General features: G+C 38.7%; 2 protein-coding genes across 11 annotated transcripts in view; one reads left to right on the top strand and one right to left on the bottom strand.

Moving 5' to 3' along the window:
* The window catches only part of LOC103555520 (phospholipid-transporting ATPase ABCA1-like), a 74,346-nt gene extending 64,812 nt beyond the window's left edge, over window positions 1–9,534 (bottom strand). For 9 of the 10 annotated variants that reach the window (XM_070596003.1, XM_070595998.1, XM_070595999.1 and 6 more), the window contains exon 1: window positions 9,398–9,534. The gene's annotated coding sequence lies outside the window, so the exon portion shown is untranslated. The remainder of the gene's footprint in view (window positions 1–9,397) is intronic. The other variant, XM_070596002.1, reaches the window with a different exon arrangement.
* Window positions 9,535–9,601: 67 nt separating this feature from the next.
* On the top strand, window positions 9,602–18,885 carry LOC103555519 (protein NipSnap homolog 3A). The gene is made up of 6 exons (XM_008527143.2): window positions 9,602–9,877; window positions 10,868–11,078; window positions 12,887–13,045; window positions 14,669–14,818; window positions 17,851–17,937; window positions 18,029–18,885. Exons 1-6 carry the CDS (start codon window positions 9,818–9,820, stop codon window positions 18,103–18,105), a joined length of 744 nt encoding a protein of 247 aa, XP_008525365.2. The 5' UTR covers window positions 9,602–9,817; the 3' UTR covers window positions 18,106–18,885.
* The last annotated feature ends 680 nt before the right edge of the window (window positions 18,886–19,565 follow it).

Below are 19,565 nucleotides of genomic sequence, written 5' to 3' on the forward strand. Positions count from 1 at the left end.
ACTTCTAACTGAAAATAAGCATTTCATTTGAATATGAATATAGGCAACAAACCACAATATTATTAACAGGACCTGAGACTTTGTGACCAATAAATATCATAGATTATCAAATTCTAGTTACACTTGTGGCACATCTGTCAAAACTTCTTTTATGTTCATCACTACTTCAAAATTATGATAGCTGATAAATCCAACGATAGATCTTGTTATTTAGCACCTTAATAAAGAAGCAGGTCTATTTCTTTATCAAGAATTTACTTCTATACTTTGATGATTCTAGCCATATATAATCTGTTTTCTATGTAACCCTATGTATTTTCTAGACATATAAAAACATTAGGGTTCCATAAATTCACAAGATTTCCAAGGGGTTTTATGGCACAAAAAAGTTAGGGATCCCTGCCCTAGAGACATTCTTCACATGGAAACAGGAAATACTTATTTAAAAATTCAAAACACCTTTGTCCATCATAGTCAAATGGACAAATAAAGACATATCCATACAATGGAATAGCATACAGCAGAGAAATGTATTAATTACTGTGACTGCATCAACATACGTGATTTTTCAAAAACCTTATGTCAAAGCTAAAAATCAAGTAACAGGATAATAATGGTCTGATTCCATTTACAGAAAGTTCTAAAATATAGGCTAACCAAAAGAATATATTGTTTAAAGTTATATACAAATGTAGTTGAATTTTTTTTTAATGATTTTTATTTATTTTTTCCTTTTTCTCCCCAAAGCCCCCCGCTACATAGTTGTGTATTCTTCGTTGTAGGTTCTTCTAGTTGTGGCATGTGGGACGCTGCCTCAGCGTGGTCTGATGAGCAGTGCCATGTCCGCACCCAGGATTCGAACCAACGAAACACTGGGCCGCCTGCTGCGGAGTGCGCGAACTTAACCACTCGGCCACGGGGCCAGCCCCAAATGTAGTTGAATTTTAAAGAAAATGAATGCAATTTTTAACACAAAATTCTGGATCATGGTTACTTGAGGGAGGTCGGGAGGGTGTTGTAAGGAGGAAAATGTGACCAGAAAGGAACATGTATTGGACATATAAGTTACTGGCAACATTCTATTTCTTAAGCTTGGTGTCAGGGTAACAGGCATTCACTTTATTATTATTCTTTAAAGTGTACAGATACATTATATACACTTTTGTATGTATGATACATGTTTCCTGTTACCTCCTCAGATAGACAACCTCAGTCCACCCAATCTCAAATAACTACCAGTTGCTCTATATCACATTAGCCTATTTTAATAATCCAGATTTCTCTAGCTTTGGACTATCTGTCCTTTGGACAACTTGTCAGAAATTTAGGATAAACAACAAAAATTTTCAACGTCCTTACTTTATGTGTTTTTTAGTCAGTTTAGGGATTTTTTTTAAGTCACAGAAAAACATTTTTTTTTAGGCATCTTTTTTTTTTTTAAAATTGGCACCTGAGCTAACAACTGTTGCCAATCTTTTTTGTTTCTCTCCAAATCCCCCCAGTACATAGTTGTATATATTTTAGTTGTGGGTCCTTCTAGTTGTGGCACGTGGGATGCTGCCTCAACGTGGCCTGATGAGTGGTGCCATGTCCAAGCCCAGGATCTAAACCAGCGAAACCCTGAGCCACCGTGGCGGAGCGCTCGAACTTAACCACTCGGCCACAGGGCCGGCCCTGAAAAACATTTCTTTTTAAATACTGTTTACAAGCTATTTTCCACCACAAATCTACAACTACCTTAAAGATCACACATCTTTTAAAAAGAAATGGTAAATGGAACTAGTTTTACACTCTGGCTTCAATCCCTGGACGTGCCACTTATGAGAAGTGAACCTGAGAAAATTATTTCTCTCTCAGAACCTCACCTTTCTCACTGAGAGATAAAATTTAACTCACAAAGATTTGAGGAAAATTAAAACCTGTGAGAAAGTGACTAGGAGATTGTCTAGGCACCTAGCAGCACTTACTGATGTTCTCTTTCACTACATTGCAGCCATGAATTTATTTCACTATCTGTTAACTATTTTCATCTTGAAAATTCCCTCTACCTTTCTGCTGGCTAGATGCAGTTGACAGTGGGACTCTCCAGACGGTAAAGCCTATCTGTAGAGGGTAGAAGAGAAGAAGCAGCCTGGGTCCTTAATTCACCATGTATAGAAGAGCTGCTTGCCAGTTAGGAAAACTCACTTTAGTTCTTAAAGAAGAAGAAATAAAATCCTATTGTATTTGAGATGTTATTTATTTTAGTGTCTATTTTTTACAGCAGTTTAGCCTATTCTACTTAATATACAGTATTCCTGAAGGGTTGAACATATATGCAGTAGTCTAGAAAGGTTGAACATTCAGGAATGCCAGAGACAGCTGTAGGGGTCAGAACCAGTCAGAAACAAATAAGTGAATGGCTACCTGCCAAATACTGAGATTTCCAACCTCCTTTACCTCCTCAGTCACAGGAAACTGGTAATAAGGCTTATAACTCACAGATGGGACTCTGGAAGTTTCCTCAAAGGGTAACTGAATAGACTAACAGAGATGACTTACAGATGATAACAGATGGGGCTATTTCCCTGCAAGGAAATAATGCTGTCAGAAAATCCCCTACAGTGACGCCCACTGTGAACACGTCCCACCCATGCTCAAAGAGCTTTCAAATTTGTCTCATTCCAAAATATGAGCTGATAACCAAGATCACAAATACAAAAATATTTTAGGAAAAACACTAGTACCAAAGCAGAAATCAAATAACAGAAAAACAGAATAAAACTTAAAAGAAATAGAACTAATGCAGGAAGAAGACATACAACAATAACTAAAAAATAAACACATGTAATTAATGTCCACAGAGAGAGAAATATTAAACTCATGAAACAAAAAGAGGATATTATTTCTGTAAGGAGAGAGAGAGAAATAAAGAAATATTCTGGGAAAGGGATAAAAAAGGAGCTCTTGGAAAGAAATACTGTGAAAGTAGAAGTTTAAAATTCAACAGATGAGTTAGAAGATGAAATTTTGTTGTACCTTACCCCAAAAAACCTAGGCTAAAAAAGTAGAGATGTAAAATAGCAGAAAAAGGAAAGTTAGAAGATCAAGTGGAGGCATAACGTTTGAACAACAAAGTTTCAGGGATTGATAAGAGAAGAAAAACATCCAAGAAACACAGAAACTTTTCAGGATTGAAGAGTGTCCAGATTAAGAGGGTACACTGATGGATGAAGAAAAATACCTATGCCAAGGCACATTATTGTAAAATTTCAGAGTGCCAGGGACAAAGAGAAAAACATAGAAGGTTCCAAAGAGGGAGAGAGCAACAGGTCACATCAAAGAATCATGATTCAGAATGGCATGAGTTTCTCACTAAAAGCTATAATACAATGGAGAATTACCTTTAAAAATATGAGGATAAATTATTTCCAATGTAGATTGTTATACCCACTCAAAATATAAATCAAGAAGCTTGGCAGAATAAAACATTTTTAGAGATGCAAGTCTCAAAAGTTTAAGTCCCATGTACCCTCTCCTAAAATTAAGAGTAAAAAAAAAAGATAGATGATCCTAGAAACAGGAGGTCCAACACAAGGCAAATGAGATTCCCCAGGATATCAGTGAAAAGAGATCCCAGAATTACTACCATGCCATCTTAGAGAACAACTAGTCCACACTGGAGCAAGAAAACAAAGGATTCACAAAAAACAACTCTAGAAGACGAAACTGATAAGCTGATTAATGGGTTTAATCATATAGAAATGAACATAGAAAGGAATTTATTCTTTTGTCAAAGAATCTGGTGAATAGTAAGTGACAGTAAGGAAAACAATAGAAACAAAGCAAAGACAGAGAAAAAAGAAATAGTCATAGGTTTAAGCCATAAGACAGGGGCTTAAACTAGAAGATGATTTCTCATGTAAAAGAAGTCCAGACATGGGCAGTCCAGGGCTCCTAGCATGGTGTTCCACGGCATCAGAACCCAGGCTTCTTCTCTCATGTTCCACCATCTTCAGCATGTGACTTCTACCTCATACTCCAAGCCATGAGATCCACACTCCAGGAAGCAGAAATAATAAAGGGACAAAGAGGGGAATAACCCCTCCTACACAGCTTTAAGATCACTCACAGTGGGTCATAAATGCACCAGCACATCTCACTGGCTAGGACTTAGTCACATGGCTGCACCAAGCTGCGTGGGTTCTATTATGTGAACAAACTTTTGAGACCGCTCTCCCTGGCCTAATAGGCAAATCTAGCAAGCGAGCAGCATAGGCTTAAAGTCAGTATGATAAGAATCCATGCTGTACTGTGAAGCAGCCATTCAGGCCTCATAAGCTTGTATCTAAATGACCTTCAACCCTCACCCCAGGACTGAAGACACCAGCAGGATGAATCAGGAACAGGAAGAGATAATGGGTACTTCACTCTCACATTTCCCAGCTACTTTTCTTAGAGATTCAGAGAAAAAGTAACAGCCCTGGTCCTTGCCTCCCTCCCCACATAGATAACATCAACATTACAACACTTGTTTGATGTATAACCAAAAAGTTCTTGTTCATGTTATCGGTGAAGTATATGAATATTAGACATGTAATATCTTTCCTGCATGTCCACTGCTTTGTTAAACTGCCTCAGACCTGCAGACTTCAGTGCTTATCATTCCCAGTCCTCAGGGTTAATGGAAAGAACTAATGGCACTATCAAAACAATTGGTAAAAATTTCAGAAGCACTTAATCTCTCATGGCCAAAAGCTCTTCCACTGGTGCTCCTCAATCTTAGATTACAACTTTTGGTAAACATCTACTGTCTCCCTTTTACATAACAACAGGATGGCCTATGCAATTAGATGAAGGAATGTATAAACCATCTTTGCTCAAGGGAGATATATTACATTATTGTCAAGGTCCTATTAAGACAGTAAAAAGAAACTTAAAAATTGGTAGCAGATTCTTTTCCCAGTGAGCTCCTGGGAGATGAAGAATTTAAGGATCGTGGACTACACCCTCTAATATTTTGTTACTGGAAGAGACACCAAATTAAAGACTCTGCAGCCCCACTGGAAAGGACCATAAGAGGTATTCTTAACCAATCCATGTGCTGAAAAATTAAAAGGCATAAACTCATGGATTCATATTTCTCACTTAAAAAAGGCCTCTCCTCCTGAGTGGACTTCAACGTCTGTTACTGATATCTGGCTTCAACTGACTAAGACAAGTGCTACCAAACCAGGATGAGAAGAGGTCGACATCTCACATGGACAGCTTTCCCAAGAGTCCAGACCACACCAGTAATTAAGGGACAGTATTCATTATTTTTGTTTCATACTGTACTCACCCACTCTTGTCACAGCATTTGTCTTTCCAAGCCATCCCAATTCTTATATACTATTGGTCTTGGGCAAAGGCTACCACTTTTAGTCCAAGAAACAGTGAGCCCATAGGTAAAATACTCATGTATAATTCTAAAACCCAGAGTCTAAGATCTATCTTATACAAACCTGTTCTAAATCTTCTTCTTAATTCTAACTTCACAGGATATACCTATTATATAGGACACATCAGGGGAAACTTCTTCCAGGGGACATTTTTGGAAGAAAATTTTAAAAACTAACAGAACAGACCAATATCAGCATTACTGTGTAGCTATAGGGGTAGGTGATAAAATTTTTAAAGCTGATACCCGGTTGCAACAAGTTTTTTATTAAACCCTGTGTCTCCTGTCATAGTGCAATGTGCCCCCATTCCCCTAAACCTTGTTTTTGTGGGTGGACTCCCAAAACCAGGCCCTATGTCAACAAAAGACAGTTAAGTCCTGTTGGGGTAAAATGGTGGACTATGATAGATAGTCATCCTCCCAAAATCCATGAGAGCCAACTCTCACAGGGAAGCCCTCTGGTCAACACAAACAACCCTATTATTGGGGGTTACGATCACCCATTTAAATTTGGTTTGAGGGACTCAACATTTCTGGGTAAGTACTCTATATCCAAATTGTAGCCAGATGATAATGCCCCAATGGAATCAACATATCTGATATGCGTGTGTGGCTAAACCAGCACGGGCCTATGAAACAATGCCGAACCACATTTGCTGCAGATGCCCAAGAAACTCACTTATTTGAAACTTACGGGCCGCCAAACCTATGGGAAATAATTGAGGGAACCTGCACCATTGTTCTGACTGCTCTAGTGCTTAGACTATGGTCTAATAAAAAACAGAAGGTGGTACAACTTGTGGGGATAGGGACTATCCATGACAACTATCAGATACTTCCTATAGGGAGCCAGTGGGCCCTTCTTGCCCCAAATGAAACTATACTACAATAGGAACCTAGCTCGGTTCTAGGTTGTAAACAATACAGAGGAATGATGGAACTCAGAAATAACTCTGACTAGGCCTATGATAAAAACTCCTATTCAGGGGCTGGCCCCGTGGCCGAGTGGTTAAGTTCGCGCGCTCCGCTGCAGGCGGCACAGTGTTTCGTTGCTTCAAATCCTGGGTGCGAATATGGCACTGCTCATCAAACCACGCTGAGGCAGCGTCCCACATGCCACAACTAGAAGGACCCACAACGAAGAATATACAACTATGTAGCGGGGGACTTTGGGGAGAAAAAGGAAAAAATAAAATCTTTAAAAAAAAAAAACAAAAAAACTCCTATTCAAACAACATACGGTATATGGTAAAGGGTTGATTTTGCTGGGAGGGAATAAGAAATCATACTGTTCAACTATCAGATCACTATTGCACCAAACAGAATTTAACAGTTCAGGTGTTTGCTGTAACATGGAAATTATAGGAAAGATTCATCTTCTGAGGTTAATAAGACATGATAACACAGATGAAGAAAATTATATCTATTGGGAGCGCGAACTAAGACCCCCAGCTGAAGTTAAGGTCATGGAAAATGAATGGTCTGAGGAGACATTAGATTTGGCTTCTCAAGAAGTGCAAGATGCACTGCACGCTCATCTACTCACATTGATATTATAAAAACTGTGTTCACAATTGTAATCTTGATTGCATTAATTATTCTGTTGTTCCAATGTTATGCGAGCTGTCAAAGGAGGCAACAACAGGACAAGGCCCAGATCATGTTAGACAGGAAGATAGAAGTGATCCAGAATGCATTTTTAATGAATGACTTGAAAGATAGGTAGGGAAATGAGAGGAACCCCACCGTGTTGGAGGAAAACCAAAGGAGATCCTCATTGGTCATGAATGCAACCATAGGTTGAGGATGACCAGAAGGGGGGATTGTGAACAAACTTCTGAGACCACTCTCCCTGGTCTACCAGGCAAATCTAGCAAGTGAGCTGCATAGACTTAAAGTCAGTGCAATAAAAATCCATGATGTGCTGTGAAGCAGCCATGCAGGCCCTATGAGCCTGTGTCTAAATGACCTTGCAACCCCTCATCTCAGGACCGAAGAGTCCAGCAGGATGAATCAGCAATGGGAAGAGAGAATGGGTCCCATGCTCTCACATCTCCCAGCTGCATTTCTTAGAGGCTGAGGGATAAAATAATGACCTGGTCCTCACCTCCCTCCCCAGATAGATAACACCAACATTACAACCCATGTTCGATATATAACCAAAAAGTTCTTATTCATGTTATCTTTGAAGTTTATGACTATTAGACGTGTCAGCTCTTTCCTGCACATACACGGTTTGTTAAAGGGTATATAAATGGCACTGAGATCTGTAGACCTTGGAGCAGCTCCTCAGAATACTCTGTAGGACTGTTTCTTAGGACTCAAGTTCCTCACTTTGATTACTGAATAAACTCCTTCATTTAAACATTACCTAGACTCTTTATTTCATTTGACAATTATGAACTTAAAAAGAAAGGAGGGGAGAATGGATATTGGGAAATAGCTAGCAGTCTCTGCTACCTCCCTCCAGCACTTTCTATACTCCATATCGTACTATGTTTTCTTCATAATATCTATTAATCGCTGATATCGTTTTCTCTCCATTTGTTTATCTGTTTTCCTCAAACTAAGTTCCAAGAGAACAGGGACTTTTTATCCCTGTCTTTTGTTCACTCCTGTATCCGCTTTTCTACAAAGTTCCTGAAGCATAGAAGGAATTTAATAAATCTGGGTTGAATGAATGAATTGTTAATTCTGGTGGTGGGGAGGAAACGCCTAAGAAAATAAATTTAAACATAAAGACCCAGTACAGGCACAGATGATGCTTTCTTTCATCTTGCTTGGTTAGAAATGGATGCCCATTGATTAAAAAAACTGACTCACCACAAGTGGAATTACTAATTTTAAAAAGTCCCCCTTCCTCTGAACAGATGATTCCAAAGTCTTTGCACAAGCCACAACCAATACAACCACAGGTGATAGCCCTCTAATAATTCCATAGTCTTAACAAAACAAGCAATATTACTTGAATGTGTGCAATAATGTAACTATTGTTTGTGTATAGTGTGTGATAATGTAATTAGTAATAAAAATGTAAACATTACTATAAATTAATAATGTAACAATTAACTATTATCAATGTAAGTATTATCAGATAAGGGAAGGGAAGTGTATTTGAGGGTAATGGTATGTACGAGACCTAAATCCTTGTTTTCCAAGCAACAGATACTATCTACAACTGGAAATATCAAGAAACACTAGAAAATGCCTATAATTTAGAAAAAGGGAAACAAACATTAGAAGAAACAGCTGAAAAATGTCAAAAGTAGTTATTCTAGGGACCAATAATCAGGGATGGGGAGGACAAGATCAGAGGTCAGCTGTTTTGCTTTTAAGGCTTACAAAACGATCTGATCTCAAATTAAGTACGTTTAAATTTGACTTTTTCATATCTAGATCAGTGCCCCCAATCCTCTGAGCTCCTGAGAAACACAATCTAAATCATTTTTAGGCGCCTAACAAGGTCACGCTGGGGGTGGCCATAGGAAGAGATGCTGTTAGTGCCTTCCAATCGGTTCACGCACCTAGCGACCCTGTGCACAGCACAGCGGAACCCCGCCTGGTCTTTCTGCGCCATCCTCTCACCTTCTGGCGCTCTATCAAACAAAGCTTCATTTTCATGCCCAATTTTTTGGAAGTGGGTGGCCAGGCCCTTCTCCTAGTCTGCCTCAGTCTGGAAGCTCCGCTGACCTGTCCGCCATGGGTGACCCTGCTGGTATTTGAACTACCATTGCCACAGCTCTCAGCATCGCAGCAACACGCAGCCGCCACCGGCGGACAACAGCCAGGCGGGCGCTGTGGTTCCCTGACCGGAAACGCACCTGGGGGTGGCGGGGAGAGCCCCTCATCTTAACCTTTAGACCACGGACAGGGAGAGAGAATTCACTTAGAGCAGAACAGTGAGGGCTCCCTGGTCGGCAGCTACACGCGCATCATACCCAACAAAACCCTCCACCATCGTAACACAAAGCATCACACCTGCGCATCCATTCTCCCCTTCACGGACAGACACCCGCGTCCACACACACATTCACGAGTCGTTCCCAACTGCACGTGGAAATGAGGCGACGGGCCCGGAAAGCAGGTCCGGGGCGACCTCAGCCTTCAGCCAATCCTAACGTCCCCTCGGGCGTCCCGGGTGAGACCGTCTGAGGAAACCCAGGGCACCCGACGCTCCGCACCACCACATGCGCCGCGCCGCGCCGCGCCGGCCCGCCTGGCGGACTGGGCAGTCTTGCCGCTCCTCCCCGGCGCTGGGGCGGAGCTGACCCCGCCGGGCCCGCCCCGAGCCTGCGTCACCCGAGGTAAGGTCGCCGCTCTCCGCCAGTCGGGAAGGCGTAAGACCACGAGTCTCCGAGAGAATCCCGGCTGGCTGCCGTCTGCGCTCGAAGCGGCGCCATGCTCGGCCTCCGAAGCTGCCTGACCAGGGTTCTGGCCGCGCGGACGCTCGCGCCTCAGGTACCGGCGGCGGGGACGCGCCCAGGCCGCGCTCTGGGGCAGGGGCGGGGCGAGGCGTCTGCGGGAGCGCGCGGCCCCGCGCATGCGCCCACCCGGCTGGCGCGTCAACCCTGCGAGCGCGGTGCCGCCGCCGGCGTTCTAGCCCGAGTCCCAGAACCCGGGAGGCGGGGACCCCGGGATGCGCGGGAGCTGGAAGGGAGTCGACGGGGGAAGACCCGCTGCCAGTGTCGCCTCCCGGGCGGCTCGCAGACAGCCGTGGACAGAGGCTTTCTGGCCCAGGTGCCAGGCGGCCCTGAGGACACCCCTGCAGCGCCGGCCCCCGCGTCCCTGCCGCCCCGCTCCTGTGCTCGGCGCGCTGGGGCCTGTGCCGCCTGGTGTGGGCTCAACTATCGATTGGTCGCTTGACAAGCCGGCCCCTCCAGACTGGAGGCAGCAGGAGAAAACGTCCACCCGCCGCTGGCGGCAGAACCGGCCTCCCGGCTTTCAATGAAATAGGCAGCTCCCGAGCATTTTGCAGAGAACCTTGAAGAGGAGGCCAGGGTGCGGGCGGTGGAGCAGCTGCCCAGCTGCCCGGTGTCTCCTGCGCTCGGCGCCCAAGCCGGGCGGGACAGGAACCTCGCAGCAAATATGATAACAACCTCGTTTAACGTTAGATGAGGAATGTACAGGAATTTTTGTGATTCCGCCTTACTGGCTTATTGTGTGAATCTAACCAAAGATTCTTTTTCCTTTAGGTGTTTAGATTTGTACTCTTTTCTCAAGGGGTAGGATAGGAAGGAGGTTAACTTAGAGACTGTCAGGTGAAGACTAAAGAAGACCCGTTAATGGCGCTTTCACTCGAGATTAGCAATCCTCTTTGTACCACAGAGGTACAAACATGGATTATGAGTCTAATGAGTGTCCCATGTTTCCGGATTCAGAAGTGATTGTAACATAATATTATAAACTCTACCTTCCCAAAATATTTAAATTTGCCCTATCTTTCTTCAGATGTGTTCATCTTTTGCTACGGGCCCCAGACAATACGATGGAACGTTCTATGAATTTCGTACTTATTGCCTTAAACCTTCAAAGATGAATGAGTATATGGAAAAGATTAAGAAAAACATTCATCTTCGGACAGCTCACTCGGAGTTGGTTGGATTCTGGAGTGTAGAATTTGGAGGCAGAATGAATAAAGTGTTTCATATTTGGAAGTATGGTATGATTTTTCCAGTTTAAGTGTTCAGTACTAATTTTCATTCTGTTAAATGTTATATGACACTTAGCGCTTGGATTTGTATTCCTATAAATATACACAGGTTAAATTAACCTTTGAAAAAGCAAAACAGAAAAATAAAAGAATTCAATGATTACTCTTCCCAGTGGTTTATCTCTAACAACTCCTTGTTCAAATCCTTCTTATCATAAATGGGAAAATGTGGCATCTCATATTTCAAATCATACAATTGTGAACTAGACTTTAATTCTCAGAAAAGTTGTAAAATGTTTTTTTGTAAAGATTTGTGAAAAGTTTAAAGCAGTGATTGCAAGAACCCAAGTGGGTTAAGATCATAAAAGGAAAGTGGAATTATTTTTTCTAATTGTTGAAGTTACAGCTGGATATCAAGATTTTAGTAGAAACAATTCAAACATATAGGGGCCTGAGGATAGTGGAGGTTGATGGGGATGTTAGTTAAGTTCTAGGCCTCACTCCACTCTGAGATTTAATAATTTTTTATGTTTCGGGAGCTACTTTTGTGTCATTTGTGCACCCCAAGGTTTCAGGGAATTCATTGTCATGCTGCTCTAGGAGAGTGAAATCAAAGGAATCAGAGTTCTCCCCACATTGAAGCTGACCTGCCCCTGGCTTAGTAGACAAAGAAGAGCAGGCTACAGGAATTCCCAGAGTGTTTGTTGCTCCAGTGTCTGATCTTTGTGAAGTCCACGTCAGGACTTGATGATAGCCAAAGAACTTTCAATAATTTCATTTATTGTTTGGTCATCAGTGTCCACAGCTAATAGGCATAGAATACTTTAATATTAAAAGTGCTCATTCTGTACTTAACATGGCCATAGTTTTGGGGTTTTCGCTGTTGTAATAGAACAGACCCCATTAAAAAACAATTAATGCTGTAATGTGCCACCAGTTGAATCATGTTCCATTAAACAAATTACTAGTAAGCTCCTGATATGACTTACTTAAGCGTTAGGATAGATATTATTCCTTACCCACAGCATAAACCATAGAAAACTCTTTTACAATGACTTTTTTTTTCTTTTGAGGAAGATTAGCCCTGAGTTAACTACTGCCAATCTTCCTCTTTTTGCTGAGGAAGACTGGCCCTGAGCTAACACCCATGCCCATCTTCCTCTATTTTATACGTGGGATGCCTACCACAGCATGGCTTTTGCCAAGCGGTGCCATGTCCGCACCCAGGATCCCAACCAGCGAACCCCGGGCCACTGAGAAGTGAAACATGCGAACTTAATCGCTGCACCACCAGGCCGGCCCTTTACCATGATTCTTATGAGGCCCTGACAGTAAATATAGTACTAGGCCCATATGTTAATAAATGCTTATACCCTATAAATAAATATAAGTAAATGCTTATAAATAATAAGAATAATTAATATATATTGAGTACTAAATAGGTGCCAAACACTGCTCTAAGCTACTTTCATGCACTAATTCATTTCATCCTCACAACAACCCTGGAGATAGGTGCTATATCATTATCCCCATTTCACAGAGTAGGAAACAGGTGCAGATTCAATAACTTACCTAAGTCACACAACTACCTACCAAGTGGTAGAGCCTATAAAGTCCCCTATCTGACATTAGCATTAGTTGTTTATGTTTCTACTCCCGTTTTAGACCATGAGAAACTTGAGGATAGATGTCACTGATATAACACAGTGTCCTTATGGGGTCTCAATGAACATTTGCTGAATTGAATGAAATCCCAAAAAGGTATGGGTGATTTTAAGTCAAAGTTTGTATTTCTCTTACTCCTTCTCTTCCCGTAGATAATTTTGCTCATCGCACTGAAGTTCGGAAAGCCTTGGCCAAAGATAGGGAATGGCAAGAACAGTTTCTCATTCCAAGTTTGGCTCTCATTGATAAACAAGAGTTTGAGATTGCTTACCTGGTGCCATGGAGCAAATTAGAAAAACCTCCAAAAGAAGGTCAGTCCTTCCCTCTTAGAGACTTTCAATTTTGGTGGAGAAAATTCTAAAAATTTTAAACTATACAAACCAAAGTTCTGTAGGAAACAAATAAAATAATCCTTTTTTATAGAGAGAAATATATTGTGATCATAGAGATAAAAATGAATTTGAGCTCTTTGCTCATCATTAAAACAATGAGCATTGTATAATGAAATTTATTTTTTCATTTTGGAAACACTCTTAAAGTTTAGGTATGAAAATACAAAGCTGACATGAGGAGTAAAGGTTGGGAGGTTGGGGATTTGGAGCAGGAAAAACATACATAGGTAGGTGAAAGATAATGTATGAAATTTTGTCCTAGTTTAGTATTTTTTTTACACAAATTACAGTTAACCTTAAAACATTAAGTCTGTCTTCACTGGTAAGCCTGACTGTTTGGGAGAATGAATTAACTTAAACTGTTAAGCTGTATTGCTGTAGTTTCTTTTTTGTTTTCCTCTTTCTTATTTCTCAGTTTGAGAATAATTACTAACGTTTTGTCTTCTTGCTGATTTCACTTTCTTGCGGACCTAGGGAAATACCTACCTCAACCTAGTTTTAAACAAAGATCAGATCTTAAAAAAACAAACTAATTTAAATTTTATTTTATTTCATCAATAATCTCAACTTTGTAGCGTGTCTTAGATTACAAGAGATTTGAAAAGTCTTATTTGGATCCTCATCCGTCTAGCTCTCCCCTCAGCTACAGCACTATCTAAATGAACGAAGTGGCTTCTAGAACAGTGTCGAATCTTGTTTCTCTTCCTCTGTGTTGTTCATAATGCTTTAGTAACTTTGTACTTTTTTCCTTTTACTTCTCAAATCTACTTGTCGCCTAATTTCTTTCCCTCTACCTGCCCCACACTTGTGACCAGAAGGTAAAATGCTTTTCAAGTGTTTACCTGGATATTTAGAAATAATAAATACATCTCCCTCAGTTGTTTTGTTTTCTTTTGTTTTTCCCCAAAAAACTCAGACATCACTTTAGGTCCATTGTTTGCTTACTGTTCCTGTTAGAAATGGAGTCCTATGGTGAGGGACAAAAAACTAGACTATTGGGGGTGAGCACGATGCAGTCTATACCGAAACTGATACATAATAATGTTTACCTGAAATTACACAATCTTATAAACCAATATGACATCAATAAAAGAAAAAAAAGAAACAGAGTCCTATGGGGGATATTATATAAACAAAAAAGTACTTGCTCTCAAAACTGGAAAGAGGAAAATATAGGAGGTCAGAAAATACTTTTCTTATTCATTTGTTACCTAAAAGTATAGACTCAGGCAGCTCAAAAATCCTGATCCTATTATAAATTCTCAATATTTGTTTTATTGACAAATTTTATAGACAAAAATTATTTCAGATGATAGCTTAATATAGATTCCTTTATCTTTGTTTTGTATGATAAGCTTAACATCTGACCCTTAAATTTGTACAAGGACTTTCTAAATATAAAAGCAAGGAAAAATAATGCAGAGAATTCCTAAATGTGTATATACATATGATCCTCCAAATCTGTACTTTAGCTTTCCACTAACCTGATTAGAAATTTCTTGAATATCTTTTGTAAAATAATTATTTTTCTCCCTCCTCTAGGAGTCTATGAACTGGCTACTTTTCAGATGAAACCAGGTGGGCCAGCTCTGTGGGGTGAGCCATTTAAAAGGGCAGTTAATGCCCATGTCAATCGAGGCTACTCAAAGCTAGTTGGAGTTTTCCACACAGAATACGGCACACTCAACAGAGGTACCACTGTCCATTTCTTCTATGAAATCGTTCGGTATATTGATGATCTAATAAGTTCCTTGGGTCAGTTTGTCTCTTTTTCATTATGGCATATATTTTAATTTTTAGTACCAAATTTCTAGGGTTTTTCTAATTTTAAGGGTTGAAAAAACCTGTTTTACATCTTATTTATTTAGAATGTTCACACCTTATGAAGTCTTTTTCGAATACTGAACTATTTTCCATAATACATCAAAATGATAAAATACTGCAGGAGCCTCAAGAAAATATCTGTTTTTTTCATCTTTTTTTTTCTAAGTAGGCTTTTATTGATTTTCTAAAATAATATTACTTGGGGTGGAGAGATTGTCTCTGAATGAAAAAGTAGTATGTATTTTTACAAATACTAAAAAGATGGACATGCCCAAAGGGAGGAAAATAACATTTCCCACTACTTAGAGATAATACTGTTAATATTTTGGTCTTTGTCTTACTATGTAATTCACATATATACCAAATATGCTAGAAATAATGCATATGCATGATTAATAATGACTTCCTAACATTCACATACACATCAGACAGATAAGTATACAGACTTTAATTTATCTAAGAAACACTTATTTGGGACATTCTACTCTTCAAGTTGAAAGTTATTGCAGTCAGAATTTCAGATTTTTTTGTGGCAAACTCTAAAAAATGTGTATATGTTTATCTTTAAGGATAAATGACTAAGAATAGCTAATAAAATATTTGAAAGACGCACTATATCCATTTGCCTCCCAAACTTCCCTCCTTGAATGTCCAATGGACATCTCAAACCTAACATATTCAAAGCTGAGCTTCTGATCCTTACCCAGAAATTTAACTTCTATTAATATATCCTAAGAAAATAATCAGACTGTACTGAAAAAGATATTTCAAGTTGGAAAATATATGAAGAGGAGAAAAGTTGTGAAAATTATTAGATGTCTGTCTCACACTATACGCTAAATAAAAATCAAATAGATTATAGATTTCAGTGTAGATAAAAAGTCATAGGATTACTAAAATAAAATATGGGTGAATTTATTTAATAATATGGATGAGAACTAAATTTCCAAGCCAAAAAACAAATGAAGAAATGATGAAGAAAAAAATCAGTTGATGATGTTATTATAAAAAAGATCAGTCTGTCTGCATACCCCAAAACACCATAAATGAAATTCAAAAGCAAAAGGAAAAACAAAAACTTATGCAAAGGTAGACATATAGGTGACTACTAAATATATATTAAAGAAGATGCAGATTAAAACAATAATGAGATGCATTTTATCATCTGATAAAAACATAAGTATAGTATTAGATAGGTTGGGAAAAAATAGTACTCTTATACTATGTAGGATTCATATTGGCTTCTCCCCCCAACATTTGGCAATATAAATAAAAAGCCTTAATTTTTTAAAATTGTTTTTGCCAGTAGTCTAGGAAATATGTATAGGTGTGCTCAGTTGTACAGGAAGGGTATAAAATATGTAGTGATAATTTGAATGATGAGGTTAATGTTTATTAAGTCTCTTTTAATTTTCTATAATGAACATATATTAGCTTTTATAAGAAAAAACTACTGAAAATGTGTGCATACTTATTAATCTTAAATTCATTCTCAGCATAGGAGGAGAATAGTAATATTCTGAGTATACATCACTACATCATTTCTGGAGGACAGTATATGTACACTCTACATATATAAGTATATTTAAGATACATTCTTTGGTGCTCTCAATTTGAATTTTAGGAGTTTATATTGAGGAAATAATCAGATCCAGACTGCCTGGGTTTGAATCCCAGCTCAACTTACTTACTTTGTGACTTTGAGTGAGTTACTTAACTTCACTGGGCCTTGCATTCCTCATCCGTAAAATGTGGATAATAACCTACCACCTAAAGTTATTGTGAAGACTCAATGAGTTAATACGTGCAAATTACCTTAGAACCAGGCTGGGCACATAGTAAGCACCCAAGAATTGTCAGTAATAGTCAGTAGTAGTTGCCGTCAACATTGTCATTGTTATACATGTAGGTGCTGCTGTAACAAAGTTTCTGTCAACATCGTTTACAATGAGAAAACATTGCATACAATGTGGTGTGACACTATGTATATAATATACTCCTAATACACAAATAGACATATACATCATACACATTGTGTATCTTATGTAAGTATAAACTATATGTTGTGTGTATATAAATATGTAAACATATAAAAATACATACATACATATGGAAAAGATACACCAAAATAGAAAAGTGTTTATTTGAGAGTGGTAGGATTAGAAATGATTCCTGCTTTCTCTTTTTATTTATCTCCATTTTCCAAAATTTTAACAGCTAATATGTATGACATTGTAATTATTAAAAATTTTTAAATAATTAAATACAAGAACATTTATTTCAGTATTTGTAGAATATTGCAATATTTGGAATAGTATAAATAATCAACAGTAAGAGGTTGTGATAAAGTGTTGTTATATCCATAAGGAGGAATTCACATAGCCATTAAAAATTAGTGTTACTGCTGTAGAAAATATTCATTGTTCATTTTTTAAAATCTAATACTAAGCATAATATACAGTAACGCCCTAATTTGATTTTACACATATTTTTCAAAGGAAATACAGTAAATATTAGTAGAGTTTTTCTCAGGGTGTTTAAGATTATGTTACTTTTAATTTTCTTCTTTGTATCATCCAGATTTCTTGCTGTTTTTAAATAAAATAAAATGTATTAGGAAGTCATGAAAACTGCATGTAGTCTTATTGTGTCTTTATCTGTGTTACTTTCTCCCCCTCTCCAGCCTTCTGTTGTTCCATCTATAAAACCAGTTTGATTATTTATAAATTTCTCTCCCAAATCTCTGACCCCTCTGAAATCTTATCACGAATACACTTAGTTTTACCTTTTTGATACTCACTATTCTTATTTAAAGAATAAGACAACATTCTGATTTTCCTGTATCTCTTATTTGAAATAATGCCATAATCTCAGATCCTATTTCTGGTTTATTTCTGCAGTTCACGTTCTTTGGTGGAATGAAAGTGCAGATAGTCGTGCAGCTGGGAGACATGAGTCTCATGAGGATCCCAGAGTTGTGGCGGCGGGTAAGCTATTTCACTAGGCATGAATTATTCTTAGAACAAATTTGATTCAGTCAATAACTTTATATGCCTTCTTATGAAATATTTTTTCCAGTTCGGGAAAGTGTCAATTACCTAGTGTCTCAACAAAATATGCTTCTGATTCCTGCATCATTTTCACCATTGAAATAGTTTTCCACTGAAATATGAAGTACTACATTAACTGCCGTAAGATGTGTCTGCTGAAAGTGCTTAAATTCTCCCAAGAGATTCTCACTTTTATTTGAAGGAGGTGGTAAGTTAATCGCTGTGTCTCTGCATTTTTAAAGTCATCTCTGTCCTTTGTCACTACCACCTCAGGAACTAGTTCTGTTCATTTTCCCCATGGTGTTTTAGTATCTATTATACATTAGAAATAGATGCCACTACTTCATGATTTTGGCTTTTCATTTGTTTCAGAATATCTGTTATTCTCTATTTTGACAACCCTTTGTTTTATAGCACTTTCTTATATTCAAATGATGGTTTTACATTTCTGTGCCTGACAATATTTTAAAATTATTTATATTCAATATCTATCTTTTCATCATGATCATGTCTATTTTTTCTGAGGTTTAAAAAAATTTTTTGCCCAGTAAAGTTTATTTTTTGATACCAAATGAGATTCAAAGAATATTAGATCAAATATATTTCTTTACTTTGGGAAAATACAGTGTCACCTGTGTCATCTGTATTGATTATATTTTTGCATTAATTATTAGTAACTCTAATGTGGAAAATAATGTAATTGGGTCTCAGTGTTAAAAAAAACCTCAGAAGACCTGTTTTATATGCTGAAATGTGTTTATTTATAGTTAATTTTTGTCCATTTTGGATCACTATTTAACTATCTTATACTTGGGACATCTATCTGTTTTGGAGAAATCTTTATGTTTGTGGAAATGTTTGCTCTAATAAAAGCCTACATATCCATTCTGTTTTTTTCTTTATTTGCGTTTTATATTTATATTTTCTTCTTTGGAGCTTTTACTATGTTGCTGTAGGGTAGTGATACAGTAATAATTTATGAACTTTATTGTAAATGTTAAGTTACATCAAGAAAACTGCATGGTAGTAATCCCAGAGGACAGTTTCTTTAGTACCACCACAAATATGCTAGGATTTTCCTTCAAACACTTTTAATTGTTACTTTAGTTGAGTACCTCTGTCTTCTAACACTAGGTTTCGTACTTCCAAGCACTCTTGATAGTCAATATTTGCAGCTATATTATTCTACGTTTCTAAAACTTTGTACATATAAAATAGCAAATTATGAATTAGCTAAGGGAAATTTGGAAAACCAAGTACAGTGTGTAAGCCTCCTTGATGCGGGATCGGTGAGCCGAGGAGTCGAAAGAAAGATTTCTTAGACTCTCAAGATCTGGCAGTAGTGCTCTTTTATTTAGAGAATAGTATAGAATAGCATGGGGACAGGACCCATGGGCAGTCAGAGCTTCTGCTGCCGCTGCTTCTGCTGCCCCCGCTGGCATGGGGACAGAGCCCATGGGCAGGCAGAGCCGCTGCTGCTGCCCCCGCTGGCATGGGGACAGGACCCATGGGCAGGCAGAGCTGGTGTGTGGGGACAGGACCCACGGGCAGTCAGAGCTCCTGCT

The sequence above is a fragment of the Equus przewalskii genome, chromosome 26 (assembly GCF_037783145.1).
Source record: "Equus przewalskii isolate Varuska chromosome 26, EquPr2, whole genome shotgun sequence".
Classification (NCBI taxonomy): Eukaryota; Metazoa; Chordata; class Mammalia; order Perissodactyla; family Equidae; genus Equus; species Equus przewalskii.